This window comes from Nyctereutes procyonoides, unplaced genomic scaffold, assembly GCF_905146905.1.
Source record: "Nyctereutes procyonoides isolate TBG_1078 unplaced genomic scaffold, NYPRO_anot_genome, whole genome shotgun sequence".
NCBI lineage: Eukaryota > Metazoa > Chordata > Mammalia > Carnivora > Canidae > Nyctereutes > Nyctereutes procyonoides.
In genome coordinates, this window is record NW_026575160.1 from 8,221,534 (window position 1) to 8,244,513 (window position 22,980).

A 22,980-nucleotide genomic window follows, 5' to 3' on the forward strand; every position below is an offset into this window, starting at 1 on the left:
AAATGCTGGTCTGTACTCTGATTGGGTTTTAGGTCAATATGTAATTTGTGCATACATACATGCTCATGCACATATAAATACACTCCCATTTCAGGTGTAAGTGTTCTGGCTGCGCTACTTGGTTGCTTATATTTTTCTTGTATCTTATATTTTATCATTCATGTAATGGCTCACCTTCCACTAATAACTACAAGAATTTTTAATATTTGTTAATTGCTGAACCACTGTATATTACTGTCATTAAGTAAATATTATTTGTATGTTTTCTAGGATCTTCTACCCCTCTTGCCTGGCACCATCGCTGGTGAAATAGAATCAAAGGCTGCAAACTTAAATAATTTGGTAATAGATGCCTATCAGGTATGTATACATTACACATAATTTTTTCACAGAAGGGACACCTGGGTAGTTCAGCGGTTGGGTGTCTGCCTTCAGCCCAGGTTGTGATCCCAGGATCTGGGACTGAGTCCCGAACTGAGTTCCCTGTGAGAAGCCTGCTTCACCTTCTGCCAGTGTCTATGCTTCTCTCTCTCTGTCTTTGTCTCTCATGAATGAATGAATGAATGAATGAATAAATAAATAAATAAATAAATAAAATAAATTTGTTTTTTCACAAAAATTTTTAACCCCAATTTCTATGGCAGGATACAAATTAGTGTCCTGTCATCTGGAGAGGCATAGTGGGCAGAAAGTTAGGTTAAAAACTAGAATCCTGAATTTAGCCCTGGTCTACCACTAACTAACCATGTAACCTTGGGAAAGTCATCTCAGCTTTCTGTACCACACTGTCTCATTGACAGTAAACTCATGTTGAGCCAGAGGCTATCTGAATTTCCTTCCAAATCAAATGTTCAGTAAGTCACTAAATCATGGCTAAAGAATATACTTTTTTTATCAGAAATGTCACAATTTCCTATGTCATAAAGATAAATCCACACTAAAGCATCAAACTTTCAGGGAAAATGAACTACCTGGAATATATAGATTACTGAGACAACTCTGTTGGGGTCCCTGGTGGCTCAGTGGTTTAGCACCGCCTTCGGCCCAGGTCGTCATCCTGGAGACCTGGGATCGAGTCCCACGTCGGGCTCCTGGCGTGGAGCCTGCTTCTCCCTCTGCCTGTGTCTCTGCGTCTCTCTCTCTCTCTCTCTCTCTCTCTCTCTCTTTCTCTCCCTCTCTCACTCTCTCAAATTAATGGATAATAAAAAATCTTTAAAAAAAAAAAGAATTACCTGAAGAGGTGTACTATTTTGTTGAATTGACAGCTGTACACTATCCCCAGTCCATGAAGAGACCCAAATACAAAGATTTACAGAAACATCTGCTCATTAGTATAGGTCAAACCTGGATAGAATAATCCCTGTTAAGGTGTTGTAACAATTGTGATTGTTACTTTATATCACTGAGAACCAGTTACTTTCTATATATGACCTCATTTAATCCATACAAGGGATCCATAAGGGAGATGTTAGTCTTCCATTCTTTGCTCAAAGAAGATAAGCAAGGTAACAAAAGGTGAAACAAGCAGCAGAATCAGGATCAGAACCCAGGTCATTCTTAACTCTAGGCCCCAGGTGCTTCCTTCTGTGTGATAATACCTGTTCCTGTTTTCTTTTCTTTCTTTTTTCTTTTTTTCCTTTTCTTTTCTTTTTTCTTTCTTTTCTTTCTTTTCTTTTCTTTTTTTACATAGTATCAAAGATATGCTTTATTCTACCGGGAACTTATGGACCACTGATAAAGCCTCACTTCCCAAATTCTGATTCTCTTCTTGACACAGTAGAGATGAGTAGTGTACATAGTAGCCCAAGCATTGTGAGAAACCTCAGGTTTCTCTTCTCATTTCCTCCCTGCAGCTTCTGCCTTCTACTTGAGCACAAAAGGGAATGTCAGGAAGTAGACATGGGATAGAAAATGAAGGACTTGTTTAAACTTTATTCTTTTAAAAGAAAATAAATCTTGACTTTTGTTTTGTTTGCCAAGGAATTGTTCTATATCTGAAAACTACATTGGATGAAATAAAGAACAACAGCTTTGTTTTTATTTCTCACTGTTACAAAAGAACATTAGGACTGGAGGAGCTTCTTATCAAGGAAGATCAAATGTGTACAGTTCATTCCCATCTGCAGTTTGTTCCCAGGAATAATCAAAATAAGGGAATGTACAGTGATAGAAATAACCCTAGTTTTTATAGTATGAACCCAGTTGTTACTCCAAACAATATAAATTGACAAACTTGCCTGTGTGTCAGACTATACCAATGGAAAGGGAACATCAGTATTTGGCTTTTGTTCTTTATTTTCCCAGGATAAGCATCCAATGCCTTAGCTAACTGTAGTTCTGATTAACCTTAAACAATGGGGAAAATACTATATAAATCCAGTTAAGACTTAGCCTAGCTAACTAATCTCCTTAAGCTGAGATTCTGTTATTATTTTACATATATGTATATTTTCAGAATTATTCTGAAATTTTTTTTGTCTTCACAGTCCAACAGAAGTAATTCACAATTCATTGGAAGAAAAGAATAAACATATTTCACCCTAATTTTTTATTTTTTGCACTTCCTTTTTAAGAATTTTATAAAATTACACACAAATTTAGTGTATGATGAATGTGACTGCATTTTATTTTTTATCCTTTATATTCCACTACCACTAGAATTAAAATTAAATAAAAATCATGACTACAATAAGCTGAAATTAAGAAATGAAAAATAAATTATATTGAATACAAACAATTATATATATAAAAAAATTCTTCCTCTCTACCTGTTAGATATTAAAAAGGAAACTGAATATTATGTTTGGGGCCTAATTTCTAAATCTCAAAACTGAGCAAAATTTTAGATATTTGTCTTTGCACTCTGCTTAAGCAAAAAACATTAGTGTAACAAGATTAACTTTTTAAGAGAAAGGACTTCAGAAGGGTGAACTGAGAACACTTATTGTATTAGGAATTTCCTTCTGACCCTATCAATACCATTTACATACCATTAGAAATAGTTGTTGGTTTGCTGAGAATGTTGAATTAAGTGATTACAATGGATGTACTCTCTGGGAGATTTAAAAATGTGGCTAACACAGTCTTATCTAATCCAAATAAAATTTACTGATTTGAAGAAGTATTTTTTTAGATTTACCACCATGGTCAGTTATTAGTCTGTAAAGCACACATCTCTTTATCTATTATACAGTTGAAGATGAAAATTTACTCAAGTAAAAAATTAGAAGTCATTAGAAAAAATTTTTTCTCTATATTCACTCTTTCCTTATGTATATACTTCATCTTTTCTCTTTCCTTTTGTTTACAAGTTAAGGATTTTTGCATGTGGTAGACTCTGTTTTATGAGATGAAATACACACAGATCTTCAGTATATATTTAATGTAGCTGGGGATTTTGGAACCAGAGATTGTGCTAGAAATTTGTGTGTGTTTGATACATGATAAGCATTACATAGATTTTTTTTGAGTAACTGTATAACTGAGTGAATAAATGAGTGAATGGTTTTCTGTCTAGTAAGTGGTCCCATTTCAGTATTAAGGATTAGAACAAATTTGGTTGATACAATCAAGCCCCAGGGACTTGACAGAAATCCTAGGCCATGCTTAGAAAATTTATAGGACCATAGCAGGCAGGTAATTCTAATACTTACGGTATAGGAATGCCCTCCCCAAAATTTACCTTTCAATTCCATATCAATAAGGTATTTTCATGATAGCCTAAAGTGTTTGAAATGGAAATGTTTATTTAATAGCTGTAAATGTCAGAAATGTGTTTCCAGATTTTAAGCTGTTAAGATTTACCCTTTGACAGTATAGGTGTTCTCAATGTTTTAAATTTTATAACAAAATATAAATACTGTTGGATTTAAAATGACTATTTTTGTAACACAGCCTGAGCGAGAAATATCTTTAAGTCATCAAAATGCAGTCATGGAATTATGCAAAAAAATAGAACAATTTAAATGAAGATGGTATAATCATTCAGTATTTCTTATGTATCTCAAATATAATTGGATCATTATGTGGAAATACTATATTTATCCTTTTATAGAGATAGACTCTTTGATTTAGTTAAAAATTAAATCTAGAATGACCTAATAAGCTTGACTGTTTAGTTGCTTACATCTGAAACTTTTGTAATATACAATTAAAAAATGATGTCTCTGCAGAAACTCATTTCAGAAGTGAAAGTTCAGGTGGAAAACCAGGTAAAAGGAGTTTATTTTAATATTACTGCCATCTGTCCAGATGGGACCCGAAAACCAGGCACAGACGGATGTGGAAATGTGACAAGCAATGACGAAGTACGTGGGTGTACATTCTTCCCATTTAAAATAAACTAAGTTGTCTGGCATGTTTTCTCACAGAAAAATCAAACCATTCTGGAAAACCTTATTTACTACTGACTCCAACGATCTTATTTGCACCCTTCAAAGTGGTTTTTATTGTCTTTTTCCAAAATTCCTACTTGTTTTAACTCCACTATTTTCTCAAACTCTCAAGTTAAATAAACACATATTATATTAAATACTTATTTAATAATAACTTTAAATGTAGGGGTGACAGCCACTCTATGTCAGTAAAGCACATCTCTTCAAATAAGTAGTCTCTGCACTTAGGATGATAATACCTTTTTGGTTTCAAATCTGAAAATTATCAGAATAAATTTGAAATTGAAGGTAATAAGGCACAGAAAAACAATGGGAGTGATGGAACAATTGATAAAGGCTAAGAACTCCAAAATCTTTCACTGTGTTATTGTCTCAATACACTCATAATAATCTAGGAAGAGGTGCAAGAATTTATTAAGAACAATAAAAAAAGAAGTATCCTTTAACTAGAAAGGGATAAAATGTGGAAAACAAAGGGCCCAGATTATTGCAGTGTTAGGAAATAGGACGAGGGGAGATAGGGATTCTCACAGTGTTGGCATAAAAGAAAGTAAGCACACAGAAGAATTCTTATTAGATGCAGTGATTTTCAGTGAGCCATTTATGTCTTGAGGCATCAATTGCCTCACTTTTAAGTGAACAGTTCAGACTAGAAGATTTCTAATCCCTCTTCTTTTCATCTTTAAAGTTCTGTGCCGTATTTTTCCATCTTGGGAAGTTTAGAACCTGCAGGTAGTATAGTTGCTCCAACAAGCTATTTGAAATTAACTATTGCTAGTATCTAATTCTGCAGGTCTCTACATAATCATGGATTTTGCTCCAAAGATACTATATACCAGTTTATAAAATATTTATATTTGATTTTCCATTAAGTATAGATAAACTTTGTACTAGCAAAAGTTTCTGAGAAAGGGTTAGCCTCTTAGTAGTTCTTTCTTTCAAAATCAGGTTTGGCAGAATGGTTTTCCTTACTTCTTACTTTTTTTTTTTCCTTTTCCTTTGTCTATAATCCCTTTCCCCCCTCACTTTCAGCTAAGTAGTATAAACAGTTTGACTTTCAGAGAGAGTCATATGACCTCTTAATTATATAAACCCCAAGTTTTGCTCTATTAATTTTGGCAATGACCACATTATCCTACACATCTGTTAATCCTTAACATTCTTAAGGACAAAAAGCATTTCAAGCATAATACCAACTGCATTAATTTTACTATTATGAAATGGATTCTAATTTCTGATGCATATATGTAATATATAAGCCTAAATTTAGATCTTTCAGATCTTGTGTGTGTGTGCATGTGTGTGCACGTGCATGTGTGTATTTGTGCTAGGCCTGTTGGTCAGAGTGGAGACACATACATATGTATATCCATCCCCAACAAAAAAGGCTACCACAAATTATTTTTAAGTTTTAATGGATCTCATTCTAACATGGAAAAAAACATACAATCATATTTGCAAAAGTACCTGAAGATCGTAAGGTAGGCTAACAAATACAAAGATACAGAGACACATTAAACCAATCATGTCCTACAAAAAGGAAAAAATAGAGAAAAAGGAAAAACTTGGCAGGATCTGTCATTTCACAAGGGAAATAAACTCCTGCCAACCCAGATCTTTAGTTGTGGGCTCACATCTCCACTGAGAAATATGTATTGAGAGAGTTCTAACTCTTTTTTCCTTAAGTAACATCAGAGAAAGCCTCATGGTTTCCTTCATTGACACTATGTATAAACTAAAATTGAACCCTAAAATTTCACTTGGGCCTCCAGAAAATAGGAAAAAAAATAAAAATTGTTCATCTGAGCCTCTGTGGCTCAGTTGGTTAAGCATCTGTCTTCGGCTCAGGTCACAGTCCCGGGGCCTGCTTCAGGCTCACTGCTCAGTGGGGAATCTGCTTCTCCCTCCCCCTGCTCTGCTCATGTGCAGCCCCCCTTCCCTCTCAAATAGATAAATAAAATCTTTTTTAAAAAAATTGTTCATCTGAACATCTTATCTCATGGTTTTAAACCAGTACAGCAGTAGTCCTTTAGTTTATTTGATATATCTCTTGTGCCAAATATTCAGTAACTCCACATTTTAAGGTCTTAATTTTTAAAATAGTCATTCCCTCTCAAGTTTGCTAAGAAATCAGCAGAGGACATCAATTAATCATTGGAAGTAGAGTAGACATTTCAAATAGGCTTGAACCCATGTTCATTTAATGGTACAATACAGACAAGCAGCAGTCATTGCTTTCTTTAACTCTCTAGTTCATTAATGAAATTAAAAAGGGATGTTACATCTACCTATGAAAGAGTGCATGTATAATTTACAGGTATTATAAATTTCTATAAGATGGTATGTTATTGATTTAAACTATCATTAACAGATATAAATAATGTGACGATAAAAATAATCAGGACATATAAATATATTTTCTTTCCCTCCCCCCATTTAGGTTCTTTTCAATGTAACAGTTACAATGAAAAAATGTGATGTCACAGGAGGAAAGAGCTATGCAATAATCAAACCTATTGGTTTCAATGAAACCACTAAAATTCACATACACAGAAACTGCAGCTGTCAGTGTGATGATGGGAGAGGATCTAAACGAAAGTGTGTAGATGAAATTTTTCTAGATGCCAAGTGTTTCCAGTGTAATGAGAATAAATGTCATTTTGATGAGGCTCAATTTCCTTCTGAGACTTGCAAATCACACAAGGATCAACCTGTTTGCAGTGGACGAGGAGTTTGTGTTTGTGGAAAATGTTTATGTCACAAAGTTAAGTTTGGAAAAGTGTATGGAAAATACTGTGAAAAGGATGATTTCTCTTGTCCATATCACCATGGAAATCTGTGTGCTGGTAAGTATAAATATATACATGTAATTTTTACTAGTTACTATTAAGCTAGCACATATGTTAAAGTATCTTTAAATCAAATTTTTATAATTACCAATGCTGAATCTGCATTTAATATTCAGAATTTCAAACTCTATGAAATCAGGGCATGGCAACAGATTTATCACACATGATTCTGCTATTTATATTTTAAATTATTTTGCACAGGAAATACTTCAAAATGAAAACTAAAAATTAAGTGTTATTCTCAAGTATGCCTTGATCTTGTAAAGATATATACCCAGAAAAAGAAATTACTGATGATATCTGGCAGGTTTTCTTTTTTTTTTTTTTTTTTTATAAATTAATTTTTATTGGTGTTCAATTTACCAACATACAGAATAACACCCAGTGCTCATCCCGTCAAGTGTACCCCTCAGTGCCCGTCACCCATTCACCCCCACCCCCCACCCTCCTCCCCCTCCACCACCCCTAGTTCATTTCCCAGAGTTAGAAGTCTTTATGTTCTGTCTCCCTTTCTGATATTTCTCACCCATTTCTTCTCCCTTCCCTTATATTCCCTTTCGCTATTATTCATATTCCCCAAATGAGTGAGAACATACACTGTTTGTCCTTCTCCGGTTACTGTGGCCAAGTTCAAAAAGGGTGTTGCCTGAGTTCTTCTCTGGGATTTTGATGGAATCTTGTCTCACATTTAGATCTTTCATCTATTTTGAGTTTATCTTTGTGTATGGTGCAAGAGAGTGGTCCAGTTTCATTCTTCTGCATGTGGATGTCCAATTTTCCCAGCACCATTTATTGAAGAGACTGTCTTTCTTCTAGTGGATCGTCTTTCCTCCTTTATCGTATATTAGTTGAGCATAAAGTTCAGGGTCCACTTCTGGGTTCTCTGTTCTGCTCCATTGATCTATGTGTCTGTTTTTGTGCCAGTACCACACTGTCTTGATGAACACAGCTTTGTAGTACAACCTGAAATCTGGCATTGTGATGCCCCCAGATATGGTTTTCTTTTTTTAAAATTCCCCTGGCTGTTTGGGGTCTTTTCTGATTCCACACAAATCTTAAAATAATTTGTTCTAAGTCTCTGAAGAAAGTCCATGGTATTTTGATAGGGATTGCATTATACGTGTAAATTGCCCTGGGTAACATTGACATTTTCACAATATTAATTCTGCCAATCCATGAGCATGGAATATTTTTCCATCTCTTTGTGTCTTCTTCAATTTCTTTCAGAAGTGTTCTGTAGTTTTTAGGGTATATTTTGAGAACCATTTGAATGGTAAATGGTTCTACAACCTTTTATTTTCAGGTTGTAGGTGTCCTTCTGTCTAAAATGAGTCTCTTGTAGACAGCAAATAGATGGGTCCTGTTTTTTTATCCAGTCTGAAACTCTGCGCCTTTTGATGGGGTCATTAAGCCCATTCACGTTCAGAGTTACTTGAACTTCTTCTTAAAGGGGAGTTTTAAGAGTCCCCCTTAAAATTTCTTGCAGAGCTGGTTTGGAGGTCACATATTCTTTCAGTTCCTGCCTGTCTTGGAAGCTCTTTATCTCTCCTTCCATTTTGAATGAGAGCCTTGCTGGATAAAGTATTCTTGGTTGCATGTTCTTCTCATTTAGGACCCTGAATACATCCTGCCAGCCCTTTCTGGCCTGCCACGTCTCTGTGGAGAGGTCTGCTGTTACCCTAATATTCCTCCCCATGAAAGTCAGGGACTTCTTGTCTCTTGCTGCTTTAAGGATCTTCTCTTTATCTTTGGAATTTGCAAGCTTCACTATTAGATGTCGAGGTGTTGAACGGTTTTTATTGATTTTAGGGGGGATCTCTCTATTTCCTGGATCTGAATGCCTGTTTCCCTTCCCAGATTGGGAAAGTTTTCAGCTAGGATTTGTTCAAATACGTATTCTGGCCCTCTGTCCCTTTCGGCGTCTGGCAGGTTTTCTATAATCAGAGTATTCTTCTAGAAAGATCTGATTCAGGGATCCCTGGGTGGCGCAGCGGTTTGGCGCCTGCCTTTGGCCCAGGGCGCGATCTGGAGACTCCGGATCGAATCCCACATCAGGCTCCCGGTGCATGGAGCCTGCTTCTCCCTCTGCCTGTGTCTCTGCCTCTCTCTCTCTCTCTCTCTCTCTCTCTCTCTGTGTGTGTGTGACTATCATAAAATAAATAAAAAAAAATTAAAAAAAAAAAAGATTCTTTCTCTCCTTCTAAAAAAAAAAAAGAAAGATCTGATTCATTCTCATAAGTGGTCACTCCCTCCAGCTTGCTCAGAGGACAGTGAGCCATGAAAACATAGTTTCCATTCATTGGAAAATTCTTAATGCATTATTATAGATGGGATTATAAATTTGTAATAATTTAAACCTTTCCAATTTATTTTTGGAACAATGCCAGCAACAGAATTATCAAAGGATAGCATTCTCCAAGAAAATGCTGGTTTCATAAGTAATCTAGAAGATTAGTACCAGAGGCCACATGCAGACTACATTTAAAAATGAAATAATTTAAAACAAAAATATCAAAAGTATTTTTTGGCTAATTTAGTTACTGCCACCTAGAGGTTAGAAAATCTGTGCAACATTTAAATTTAATAGAAAATATTGTTTTTTAATGACTTAATTTTTCTGTGACAGTGTGCTAAATCCACTTATTGTCAAAGCACCCTTTTAATGTTTGCATTTTGGTAAGCAAATATTAAATTATTGATTAACTGATATATTTCCTGTTATAACCATATGGAAAGTAACAAACCTATACAAAATTTCTATACAGATTTTCTTGTGTAAACTAGAAATTTGCCCTGTATCACATGTAATGGAGAATTGCCTTTTTATTATATACACAGAATATTTTATATGCCAAATATTTATTCTGCTGTACCTAGCATCATTGGTAGAATGGATTACAGGTGGAATTCTCATATCCCACAACTGTTAATCTGTCAAAGAAGCTTGAAATACATTGAGAATTCCAGTCTCTATTTATAGTTAAATATCAAAAACCAATGTACTAGCCCTTATATATGACTATACTACTAGCCCACAGGCAGTTGAAAATCTGCTTTGAATTATTTGTGTATAAATTATAAATGCAAACTGTAGGTTGACAAACATTTTCTTCACTAGTCTCCTTTGAGAATAAAAACACATGTTCACAGGTCAGCTGGCTAGGATTAGTCGTGCAGCCTACATATAGGGAACAGGGTCTGGCAGGCATTTGTTTGGCCTGGACCTCATTAGTTTTACATTAGCAGTTGAGTTGGTCCAACAGTAGATTCTGTGAAATAGTTACCATGTGATGTGCTTCTCAATATAAGGAAGGGAACGAGGGAGGGATGAGGCCAGGAAGCAAAAGAAGGAAGGAAGGAAAAGTCTAGCCAAATAAGCTTGAGAAATACCATGTAATCCTGTAATATATATTCCCTTTAGAAGATTTCTAATTCACATGAGCATATTAAATTTTAGATGCTTCCTGCAGTCTAAAATCCATTTAAGTACATGTAACCAGTGTTTCTCCTTAACTCATTTGTCTGCATGCATGACCCCAACCCCAACACACAAGTGTATGTTTGCATGCACCCACACACACATGTGCGCACACACACGCACACACAATCCACCTTGCTTTCTCTCATTTACAAACTAATAACAGCTCACAGCATATTTTAGGACATGCCCTTCTAACCTGCTAAATAATGTCCTAAAGATGTGAAAGGATTAGTTCAACTTCTCCAGAGATCTCATCTTCAAAATGGCACTAGCAGAACTGAAGTACTAGAAGGGTTTGTTTGCCTCACAGACCAAAATTATCCCAGGCCCTTAGCAATAATGAGAGACCAAAAGAATAAATTATGGAAGCTATTAATCAAATACTCTTGTTCTTCAGATTTTAAAACAGGCAATTAACATTATTTCAGCCTTTGTAGCTTTTTTATATTTGTGTGTTTTTCATTTAAAACTGAATATAAAACTGAATGTACAGTGACCTTCAAGTGTCCAAGCAGCCACTGCATCAAGGCAGATGTCACAACAGTCCCCACAAAAGATTAGCATCAGGAGATTATTGACAACAGAACAGCTTTGAAAATAGACCCTCCTAAACACTAGCACTGTTCTTGTAAGACGAATAGAAAATGATGCTGTTTCCATTCACTTGACTGTTGGTGTGTTTCCATGGATATGGGAGGGGAATTTATGTTTGGAAACACTACACAAAGTCAGCAGCCCCAATAACTTAGGTCCTGGAGTGTCTGTTGCAGGGCATGGCGAGTGTGAAGCGGGCAGATGCCAGTGCTTCAGTGGCTGGGAAGGGGATCGGTGCCAGTGCCCGTCAGCATCAGCCCAGCACTGTGTCAATCCAAAGGGCCAAGTGTGTAGTGGAAGAGGTACATGTGTATGTGGCAGGTGTGAGTGCACCGATCCTGGGAGCATTGGCCGCTTCTGTGAACACTGCCCCACGTGTCACACAGCCTGCAGTGAAAACTGGTATGTTCTCCAACTCCAAATATACATAAAGCAGTCCTTCATTATAGCTATGTTCATCCTATTTTGCCTTCCTTAATCTTAGAAGTTGCTGAATCTTCTCAACCAAGTAAGTTGTTATCATCATGCTAAAAAAGAACTGAATGGAGAGTTTAGGAGTTAGAAAACTTACATTCCAAAACTTACTTTTGGTCACTAGATAGCTGTAAAAGCATCAGAACTGATCTGGACATTCACTCTGGACATTCACAGCTTTTTAGAAATGGGTTTGTTGTTTTAAAGAGTAATACTCAGTATTCATTGTTATTTTTTCCCAGCTTTATTGAGATATAACTGATGTATAACCTTGTTTAATCAAGGCTTTAGGTGTACAGCATGAGGATTAAAAGCTGCCTACTCCCCAGCTTACTATCAATCAGCTCTTCGATCTGGGGTACATTGTTGAAATCTCTGTGCCTCAGTTTCTTGATATTGGAAATGACGATTATTAATAATATCTGCTATAGTTCTGTGACAGAATTAAGTTAGATAATTTAGGTCAAACAAACAAACAAAACCCCCAATATTTGCACTTGGTGCATAATAATCCTAGAATAAATGTTAGCTATTATTACTGGATTTTTCAAGTTTTTGAAAAATTATTTTAAAAATAAAGAATGATAGCAGCTGTGAAGCAACTCTGGAATAAGTGATGGATAAGTAAAAAGTGGTATGTTAAATGAAGGTGACATTGCTGTTTGTGCCACTGTTGTTTTTCCCAGGAACAATTAGAGCATGTTCAAAGATCACTACTCTAAACATCACTGTGCCTTCCAATTTGTTTTATTCAAATTTTTTAAGACATTCACTTTCCCAGCTTGGTAGCTCAAGTAAAAAATTTTAAATTAGTAATAAATAGTAATTTATGTAACTCTCTTGGAAATGCACTACTTAAACATAATGTTGGAGTTACTTCTAGTGAAACCAATTGAAATTTGAACTTTGTATTCATGGCTAAACCTTTCTAATAGTATAACATTTATTCTCTAAAATATTTTTGTAAGTTTTATCTGTGATGAAAGTATCTTATGTTGGGATGACTGGGTGGCTCAGCGGTTGAGCGTCTGTCTGCCTTTGGCTCAGGGTGTGATCCCAGGGTCCTGGGATCGAGTCCCACATCGGCTTCCTGCAAGGAGCCAACTTCTCCCTCTGCATGTGTCTCTACCTCTCTCTTTTTCTGTGTCTCTCATGAATAAATAAATAAAATCTTTAAAACAAAAAAAAGTATCTGTGCATTTCCTGGATATTTTTCTTCTCAATACAGAAAATTCATTATTTTTATTTTATACATTATTAAAATATTTATAGTGGTTATATTTTGCCATGGTATTAAATTCAATGAGTATTATAAATAAATGTCATGGCTTTCTTTCCCAGTTTTACAAGACTCCTGTCCTAAAGCAGAACTGTTCTATTTTGATATTTTATTTCTTGCAGAAAATACTATGGACTACAACCATTACAAAGATTAAATGTTTCATTTCTGTTCCTCCTTACAGGAATTGTGTGCAATGCCTTCACCCTCACAACCTGTCTCAAGCTATACTTGATCGTTGTAAAACCTCATGTGCTCTTATGGAACAGCATTATATGGAGCAAACATCAGGTAAATCAAAGCTTAATAAAGCACTGAAGAGTATCTGTAGAGAATCACATTCCCCCAAAGAGCCTATAATCAGTCATCCTAAAGAAAGGACTAACTGCTTCAGTGTTCTCAGTCTTCCAGAGATGGTACTCTATAAAAAGCCGCTGAGTATATTTGCCATATTTTGGTTGAATTGTTACTTCTTCCATCTCAGTTATCCAGCTAAATTCTCGTGCTGTGCCCCCCTGTGGAAGTACACCAAGTAGATTTTCTACAGAGGCCTCAGTGAGCCAAGAATGGAAATTTCCTATGTTGAATCCATTTCACCCTTATGGATAAACTATGGAACCATAATTATCTTTCATAACCCAACCTTGCTTCCAGTTACAAAGTTCCTCATTTAAAACCAAAATTTACTTTTATGTTTCAGGTGAAGCCAAAAATTCTAAGTAGCAATGATCTGCTTTTGAAAAATGTGTAACTTAAAAAGGGCCATTCTTTTTTGGTATTTTTCATTCTGATATAAATATAATTTAGGGGTGAATGATTATAAAAGCAGCATAAATGGTAAGGGCATGAAACTTTTAATTTGAAGACGTTGGCTTAATCCATTTCCCTTGACATTAATGGATAAGAAATATCAGACCTCTTACAAAATTTCCCAGGGTCTCAGTTTCCTCATCTGTAATGGAGATAATAATACCAACCTTAAGGAATTGTAGGAGATTAAATGAATCAGTGAACATGAAAGAAAGATGTGAATTAAAAGAAAAAGCAAATGAGAAAAACATGTGAAAGCTGTGTTCAGACCATTTTAAGACAAAAATTCATTAGAAGCCAAAAGCCAGTACCCTACTTTGCTCAGGTGTTAAGGTGGTAAAGTATATATGAATTGGAAATTAAGCTTGAAATTATGTCTTCTTTGAAAACATTTCTACTGCTACTATTACTTCTAGTCTCTCCTCTGACCTGTAAAGATAATTCCAGCTCTCACACTGCACAGAAGAATAAACTTTCTCCAGTTTTGTTTCCTTCTTCCATTGCATTACACACTGATCTTAGCCCATAACGAACTTGGCTTTGCAAAAAGCCCATGTGCTGCCAGCTGGGGCTGCAGCAATCACTCCAGAAAGCCAAGTGCCTTTTCTAATAAATAGAGCCCTTACTGTCAACATGTCATTTATTATGTTAAGTAAACAAACCTACTCTGACCTAAGTGTGGTTACATAAAGTATTCCCTTAAAGCTCCTTAGGAAAAGCCCTTGCTTGACCTAAACTAAGATGGGAGTCATGGCAGAGGCTAAATGTTTGGCTATGCAAAATGACATTTAAAATTCATGGAGATTTGAGCCTGAAAATGTTCTCTATCCTAACCCATTAGAAATATTTGTAAAATTTATCGGAAGCTAGGGGGCTCCCCTCCCCTTCACAACTATGGTAGAAAGAGCAGGAAAGAGCATTTGTTAGCCACCTCTATTATCTATCCACTCAATCACACTTAAAGGGTGAAGTTCTGGTCTTCTGGCTAAGCTCCTCCTAGGCAAGAAGCCAGTAAGTGGGATCAAACCACGTGTCCCCTTTAAGGATCGGCTTTAGCTGACTGACTAGTTCTAAGTCAGCCAAGAGAAAGGACAGTCTGTCAGGATGAAAGGCGTGCTTGTCACACACCTGAAGGTCACTGTGGAAGACTCTAAGGGCACCACCTTTAAAAAGAGCATCTTGGATTCTCTCTGTGTGTGAGACCAATAACAACGGGAGACTTGCACTTGCATTTGGTGTTTCTATTTCAATTAGTAGTCCTTCGGACTTCCTTTAGCCTTTCTTTCAAGGAACCTTATCACTGACCAAGGAAAACTGGGCCCTGAGTGTTCCTTCCCACTTGGAGAGGAGCCCTTGCCTCATTTCTGCGTTTTGGGTTATTCAGAAGCATACTTGGTCCTCCCTGGGAATTCAGACACAAATTACCTATGTAATCTTCTAAACTTTGGCAGGTCCCCTCCCAAAAGACTGTCTCAGGGAGACCTTCAGACATTTAGGTAAAGTCCCCAAAGTCTGGAGAATGGGCAGAAAGCACATGCCTCTTTAAGCCAGGAGGCAATTTTGTGAATCTGGGGCAGCTGGTGAATTCTGTGGAATACTGGCATATTGTGCAATGTTCCTCTTAGATTAGGGTAATACTTCTGGCATCCATAGAGCCTGTAGAGTTTCCAACTAGAGTTTGCCAAAGGTCTAGTGCTAAAACAGAAAACCTAGTATGCTCCTCCTTTTAATGCAGTATTTCCTTTTCCAGCTAGTAATTATTTGTTCTTGAAAAAAAAAATACACAGTGAAGTTTTTAGAAGCAAAAAATGACAGATTTGGTTAAAAGACAAATAAAAACTAAATTAATAAAAATTGAGGAAAGAGATTTGCATATTGTCCCAAGAGGCTACATGTAATAATAATGGAAATTTACACTACAGTTTCAAAGGAAATATTTACTCATCTATTAAAGTGGTACTGATTTTAGCTTCTGCAGTTGTTTACTTTATTTTCCATTACTGATGTGCAACAAATGAAGACCAAGCATAACAAGAGAAACATGTGCTAATATATAGAGTTGTTAAATAATTTCTGAATCCTGTTTTCCACTTAGTGATCAACAATGCACACCACAAAAACTGCCCCTCTCTGCCACAGATAAAATTGTATTTGTTTAAGGAATTTGGACACATTCCAGTTAGTAAAATTAAAGAATCAAGCTGCAAATAAACAATATTTTTGAATATTGTGGCTATTATCCAAAAGTTTTCTTTTGGAAATATTTTAATAATAAATGTGTAATAAAGTGACAGTTTACTTTTTGAATCAATAGTAATAACATTCTTCTGTCTTGAAAACGTAGATTTGCAAATATCTCTTGTTCTATTAATTGAGATGGAGAACATTGTTTGCTTGTTAGAATCCTTTGATTTACTCATTCCAGTTTTTAATACATTTATTTATTTGCTTTATTACAGAATGTTTCTCTAGTCCAAGCTATTTAAGAATATTTTTCATCATCTTCATAGTTACATTCTTGATTGGGTTGCTTAAAGTCCTTATCATTAGACAGGTGATACTACAATGGAATAGTAATAAAATTAAGTCCTCGGCGGATTATAGGGTGTCAGCCTCAAAAAAGGTCAGTGAATTTTAAAAAAGCAATTACGATCAGTATGTCATTGTCTACTTCCAATATTTAGATTGTTAATTAATAATATTTTTTCTCCATCAAGGACAAGTTGATTCTGCAAAGCGTTTGCACAAGAGCAGTAACCTACCGACGTGAGAAACCTGAAGAAATAAAAATGGATATCAGCAAGTTAAATGCTCATGAAACTTTCAGGTGCAACTTCTAAAAAGATAAAAAGTATTTTATGGGAAACTGGATTTTTAATAATTGCTCCTAAAAATTTTAATTTTAGAAGTCACAGGAGGAGACAAACTGTTCTAGATCATGCTGGTTGCTGGTTGTCCACTTGAATGAAGACTGACAAGCATCCTTATCATCATGTGACTCACTTTGCTGCTCAATTTTTCAGAGAAAAATGTGTCTTACTACTGTTTGAGACTAGTGTCATTGTAGCACTTTACTGTAATATATAACTTATTTAGATCAGCATAGAATGTAGATCATCTGAAGAGCACTGATTACACTTTACAGGTACCTGCCATTCCTACGCTTCCCAGAGACAATGCTGTGTCACTACAAGGGTACAGTAATCCCCACACCACACATGTGGATGAAAAAATAAAAAGCAGTTATACTGCTGTTGCCAAACACTTCAACAACTGGCAGTGAATAGATAAAAACATCTAGATGAATAAATGGTTAGTGTTTCACTTATTCAAGAGGTTAGTAGATAAAACCTTAATTTTAAGGGATATTGCTTCTGAAACTGTGTAGTGTTATGCATGTGTTTATGTTTTCTGCTTCTTACAGATACTAATTCCAACATTCTCTCTTTGCCTTTATATTTTTTTCTTTCTTACAGGATAAGTTTATATATGTCACAGATGACTGGATTAAATAAGTGCTAAGTTACTACTGCCATAAAACCCTAGTAATACAATGTCACTTTATTAGAATACTGATTTTAAAAGCTGAATGTTTAATAAGGGACACTGTAAAGTAACATCAAAACCTGAACAGCTTCATTGTGTGCAGATGTGGAGTCTTACTGATCTTACCTGAAAAACTGGATGCTTCACCATTTCACTTGTCTAATCATCAGGTTGAAGATCACAAGGTGTTTCGAAACTCTGCCTCAAGCAAAGTGCCACATTTTTTAGTGAGTTCTCTCAGATATATACTCCAAGTAGATACTAGCATTTTTCAAATTAAAAGCTATATTAAGCGATACTATTTTCACTCTTCAGTGCAGCCTAAGGAATGCTTTCCCTGAATCACCTCAACCATACTCACCAGAATTTTAAACATATACAATTGGAGGAGGATAGACAATATCTTAGAAATAAGCTAATTCAGCCTTTTAGTTAGTCAGGGAACCAAGGCTCAGAAAATTTAAATGGTATCTTTAAAAACACCCAAATGATTAAGTGGCAGCATTTGAAGAGAACTTCTTTTTATTGCCAGGCTAGTGTTCATTGTACAACATTGTACAATATCATGCTACCTCTTGAATCTTTAAAATCTTTGATTGGAAGTATTTTTAAATGTGATTCATTGAAGTCTTGAGTATATGGGCATGAGAAAATTTCAAAATAAAGCAAAAAAGAGTAACTCAAATTGAATTCCATGACTGGCTTCCAATCCTACCTGATAGCTTCTAAGAGAATGCAGCATGGCCTAACTACAGGGAAATCTATTCACACCACAAGCCTGTGAGTTGTGCAGTGCTCAGCCTGAGAGCTTGAATCAGAGGCCATGAGCGTCTATCTTCCACAATGGAAACTTCTTCACAATTACCATAACCCTACAGACATATTCAGTCTGATTTTATTGGCTAGAAGTCCAATAGTCCTTTGTGTAGTACAGAGCTTTGCCTATGAAAACAAAGGAATTTGTTTAAAATGTTTTATAATTAACTTCCCAAATTTGCTGTCTTCCAGCACTTGAAGAAATGCCAGATATTTGCATTTTAACCCCACCCCATATTTTACCCCAAAGAGGATTTAAAAGCATATAATAAGTTGTTCTGGAGCAAACAAGCACAGCAGCTCCAATAACTGTCCCCTATAGCCAAGCAATTATGATGCTTAGTTGAACTAATGAGATTGGGGACATTGACATAATTCAGTACTGTGACTCACTTGTGTAAGATACCTTTGAACACCAGGGATAATGTAAAAATCATATTTTTTGGGCTGCCTGTCACACACAGTACCCATTTTAAAAAGAAAATTACGGATACCTAATAGCTCTCCAAAAGGAAAAAGTGGAAATCATCCATTCATTAAAATACTGACAATTTAAAAAATGAACATTATAATATTCGTAAACTAATCTCCATGTGGAATGAATTATCCAAAGGAGCATAATAAAATGAAACCCTTAAAAATCAAGGGTTTATATTTTTATACTTTCACTAGTTTGCACTAATATAATGGACCAAGGCTGTTATAGGAAAAGACAAACTTCCTGATAAGCAGTTCAATGCTTGATGATGATTGTAGTTATGCTTGTGATATCTTGTGCTTTCTTTCTTTACTTAAAGACCTAATTCTTAAAGAGTCTAGAGCTTATATTTTACTTGAATAATGGATATTTTCCTGTAAAATGGCTTATAAGAAGAGAATTAATATTTGACTAGTAAGAATTAACAGGTAAGGGAAAACAGGGTATTCTTATTCTTAGATTAAATAATTTATGTAAATAGAGCCTATTTTCAACTAATATGACCATAGGAGCCTCCTGAGATTCATGATATTAAATAAATAATGAAATTTTAAATAGTTAACAAAGAACTTGAACAACACTTTTGGTACGATAGCATTTTTGTGCCGTAAAGTATGTAATGATTTAGAAATGTGCCATATATACACTACAATATAAATGTATGCATTTTATTTCTCTGGGGACATCTTTACACCACAGCATATGTGGATTTATAAACATTTCATATCTTTTTTTAAACATTAATATGTATGAAGTCATAGACATTCTCTGCAAGCCTCAAAAATTTACTAAAAATCTGATTATGTACTGAATGTTCAATATAGCTTTGGTTTATAAGGATACAAAAAAAAATCTAAGGTTAACAGAATAGATTTCTTTGGAGGCAAATTTTTCAACCCGAAATTATAATTAGTGGATGCATCAAGTACAACACTTTATAATAGGTAACATAAATTTTTTAAATATATATTTAATCCCATTAAAGATATTCTTATGTATGACAACAGGCATCCATGAGACACTGAAATATGATTATGATGAACTATGAAAATATTTCTCCATAGAATTATATTCCTCTGATACATGGTATAGTAAATTGTACTTAATGACTTGTCCTTCTTTTCCTTACTCCTAGTTTTCATACTCACTTTTCCTAAGAGATTGCCCTACAACTCTAAGCCCAATAAGGCTAATTGTGAAAAATAACTCAATATAATGGTTTAATGAAGTTCTTCATTTCCAAACATCTCTTAATGATTTCAAAATTCATCATGCAACTGAACCAAGACACACCCATTAAAAACTAAGAATTTATAATTTTCACAACCATTTGAGCTTCTTTCAGATCTAAAGGATTTAAGATCTGTATCTTTAATAAAAGTATTGAGTGAAATATAGCTACTTGGGAATTCAATCATAAGCATATTGTAATCTGTTTTATATATTCAATATTTAATTTACAACTATTCTTATTTATATTGACCTTAAGAATTCCATTTAATGCAATGCAAACTGAGATATATTTTCAGAAAAAATAGAACAAGCATTCTTTTAGATAATTTCCTTTTTCTTTTATAGTACTCTGGCAAATTTATTATGGGTAACTGATTATACATACTCATATTTCATTGATTCTAAGACATCTACTTTTCAATTTCACATCTCTAAAATTATGGTGTATCTTGCAATCATTGGCATCTTAGATGCAGTGTTTGAAGTTGTACTTGAATAAATATTACACTAATTCATCTTTAAATGTTCATGAGAATAGGGACATTCCTTTTCTTATAAATATTTGAGAACCTATTTATGATAATGTGTGAAGTCAATTTTCAGTACAACTGAATTACACACAACTCATCAAGGAGCCTGTCTGATTATGAGCTCAGATCTTACAGACCTTTAGGTTATAAAAGCTCTTTCATCTTCCTCTGTATACTTTACGCTAGTGGCTATGATTTCAGCAAACCTAACTTAACTGACAAGAATGAGTGGGTTTCTCCTAATTTTGCAAACAAATTTTTAATCTTTTTATTCCTTTCTAAAACATACTTTCGTATGATCATCTCACTTTTAAACAGAATTAACTGGAAAAATATATGAAACCATCATAATTAGATTTTGTAGCATCTTGTATGTCTTATGTCAATGACAGAAGAAAAATATAATACAACCAATTAGTACTGTAGGAAAAACCTTTCCCTTCAAGTCCTCTCTGTTTTTTGTTCATCTTTCTCATTTCTGCCCTTTTGTTTGATTTTTATTTTGGCTTTAATAAATTTACTTTCAATGCCATGTAATGATTGTCATAAAACTGCATATTTAACTTATTTGAGTTATATGAAACAATTGTTCAGCTATCTGGGCAGCTGTTAATGAAATACCTGAGGGTAATAACACTACTTTTTTTTTTATCTACCTGGCATACTTTCCTGCATAAAATCTATCATTGTAAGCTAACTCTATTAATCAGATTTCCAACCTCTGTGACCTATTTCAGTTAAAAGTATTTAATCCAATAATATTAAAAAAAAAACTGCAGTTATCAAGGATGGAAAATGTGTGATTTTTGTAAAGAACATTTACTGACTTTACACCTTACCACAGATAAATGTGATTTTGATAAGAACTCCCCACAATGACAAAATTCATGGTACATAAATTTTATTAAGAATATTGAATATGAAATATTTTAATTCTAAATTATAAGAAAATATAAATTTGCACATAATATAGAAATTCATTTTGTGTGTATTTAACATAACTTTAAAACTATTTTACATTTACCAGCTACTTCATTAAAGGTTTTTATTAAACATTTGAAAAAATAATTTAGAAATATTTTTAAATTATCAGGAATATAACCTTCTTTGTTTCATTTAACAAGTTGAGCCTTTGTAAAAAATTAATATAGAGTGTATTTTTAAATTAAAATATTTGAATATAAAATAACTTTTATGAAAGAAACGAATTCTCAATAAACAAGTTTCTTATCATTTCTGGCTTTGAACTATACATAGTTAAACTGCCTTAAGTGACGCAGAAAATTGGGGGGTAATTTCAGAAAATATACTATGAACCTGTTCATGTAATTCTGACTGACTACTAACTTCTGTTTTATGTATTTATTAAAGAGCTGACACTGTAGTTTGTTGTGAGATGTTTATTTTTCTAACAGAGCTTATAACAGTTATGACAAGGCATTTAATTAATGCATCATTCTGTTTAAAAGTAGGTATTAATTAATATGAAATTTTATGTTTTAAAATAAAAACGTAAAGATCTAAGAATGCACAGAATGCTTCTTTGTTTACCATTGTGTGTTACATGACCCTCAGAGCTGCCAGACAATACCACATTTTCATACAAGGAAATGTAATAATATCCATACATTGTCATTGGTAGAGGACATTAATTACATAATTTCAAAAAGCTACTACTTTTTCCTAGAAAGTTGCAGAGCCAATGATAAAGATATGAGGACATCCAAATTTCCCTCTTCCCTTTTAATATCTGCCCAAAAGTGGAAACAGAAAGAATATCTAAATTATAGAGAACTGAAAAATTAGTTAAAAGATAATCAGGCATTTTTTACTAGACAGAGATTTCTACCATCACCTTGATACAAATGTTAACATGTTCATAAACTTCAATTGCCCATTCTTGAGAGCCATATTTAAACAACTGAAATTTATGGAATACTCTTGTGTTGTGATTTTCCTGTTTAACTGGAGCAAGAGTAAAGCAGATGAGGGGACAAGTTAAAAGTTAAATAAGACATGTGGACACATTGCCTGTCATAAAGGAATTTTAATAGTTTGAAAGAAAACGTATGCGGAGAACATCTATAAGTAAAACAGTTGCAGTGGAAAGATCAGATGGAACCTATAAGGAGGTCTCACAAAGACCTTATTTTAGAGAATTCATCCCAGTTGGGTTTGGACTATGTTCTTTTAAGCTCAGAATCATGATTTTGTTATGAGCGCTGTTTGGCTCCATTTTTCCCTTCACCTTCAGTAATAGGACCTGAGTGTCAGTAGAGCACATAGCTAAGACTTAACTACCCAAACTCCTTTGCAGGAAATGTGATTAGAGGACTAAGTGTTGCCAGTGAAATGAGAGAAGAGGGACTATGGATCTCACTTCCTCTTTCTTTCTATTGACTGGAACAACTGGAGCAGCTGTCCTAGCCAAGGAAGCCCTGTGCTGAAATTGTCAGAGCCTCCCCTTCAGGGAGCTGAAGCCTCCCCTTCAGCTGC

General features: G+C 34.6%; 1 protein-coding gene across 8 annotated transcripts in view; it reads left to right on the plus strand.

Annotated features, from left to right (window-relative positions):
- The window catches only part of ITGB8 (integrin subunit beta 8), a 79,959-nt gene extending 58,091 nt beyond the window's left edge, over positions 1–21,868 (plus strand). For 7 of the 8 annotated variants that reach the window (XM_055314491.1, XM_055314485.1, XM_055314486.1 and 4 more), the window contains 8 exons: positions 271–360; positions 4,173–4,307; positions 6,835–7,240; positions 11,495–11,720; positions 13,256–13,362; positions 16,341–16,504; positions 16,599–16,708; positions 17,358–21,868. In XM_055314491.1, the coding sequence (XP_055170466.1) occupies positions 271–360; positions 4,173–4,307; positions 6,835–7,240; positions 11,495–11,720; positions 13,256–13,362; positions 16,341–16,504; positions 16,599–16,708; positions 17,358–17,403 (1,284 nt within the window). In that variant the 3' untranslated portion in view covers positions 17,404–21,868. Of the gene's footprint in view, positions 1–270; positions 361–4,172; positions 4,308–6,834; positions 7,241–11,494; positions 11,721–13,255; positions 13,363–16,340; positions 16,505–16,598 lie in introns of all 8 variants that reach the window. The other variant, XM_055314487.1, reaches the window with a different exon arrangement.
- Positions 21,869–22,980: the final 1,112 nt, after the last annotated feature.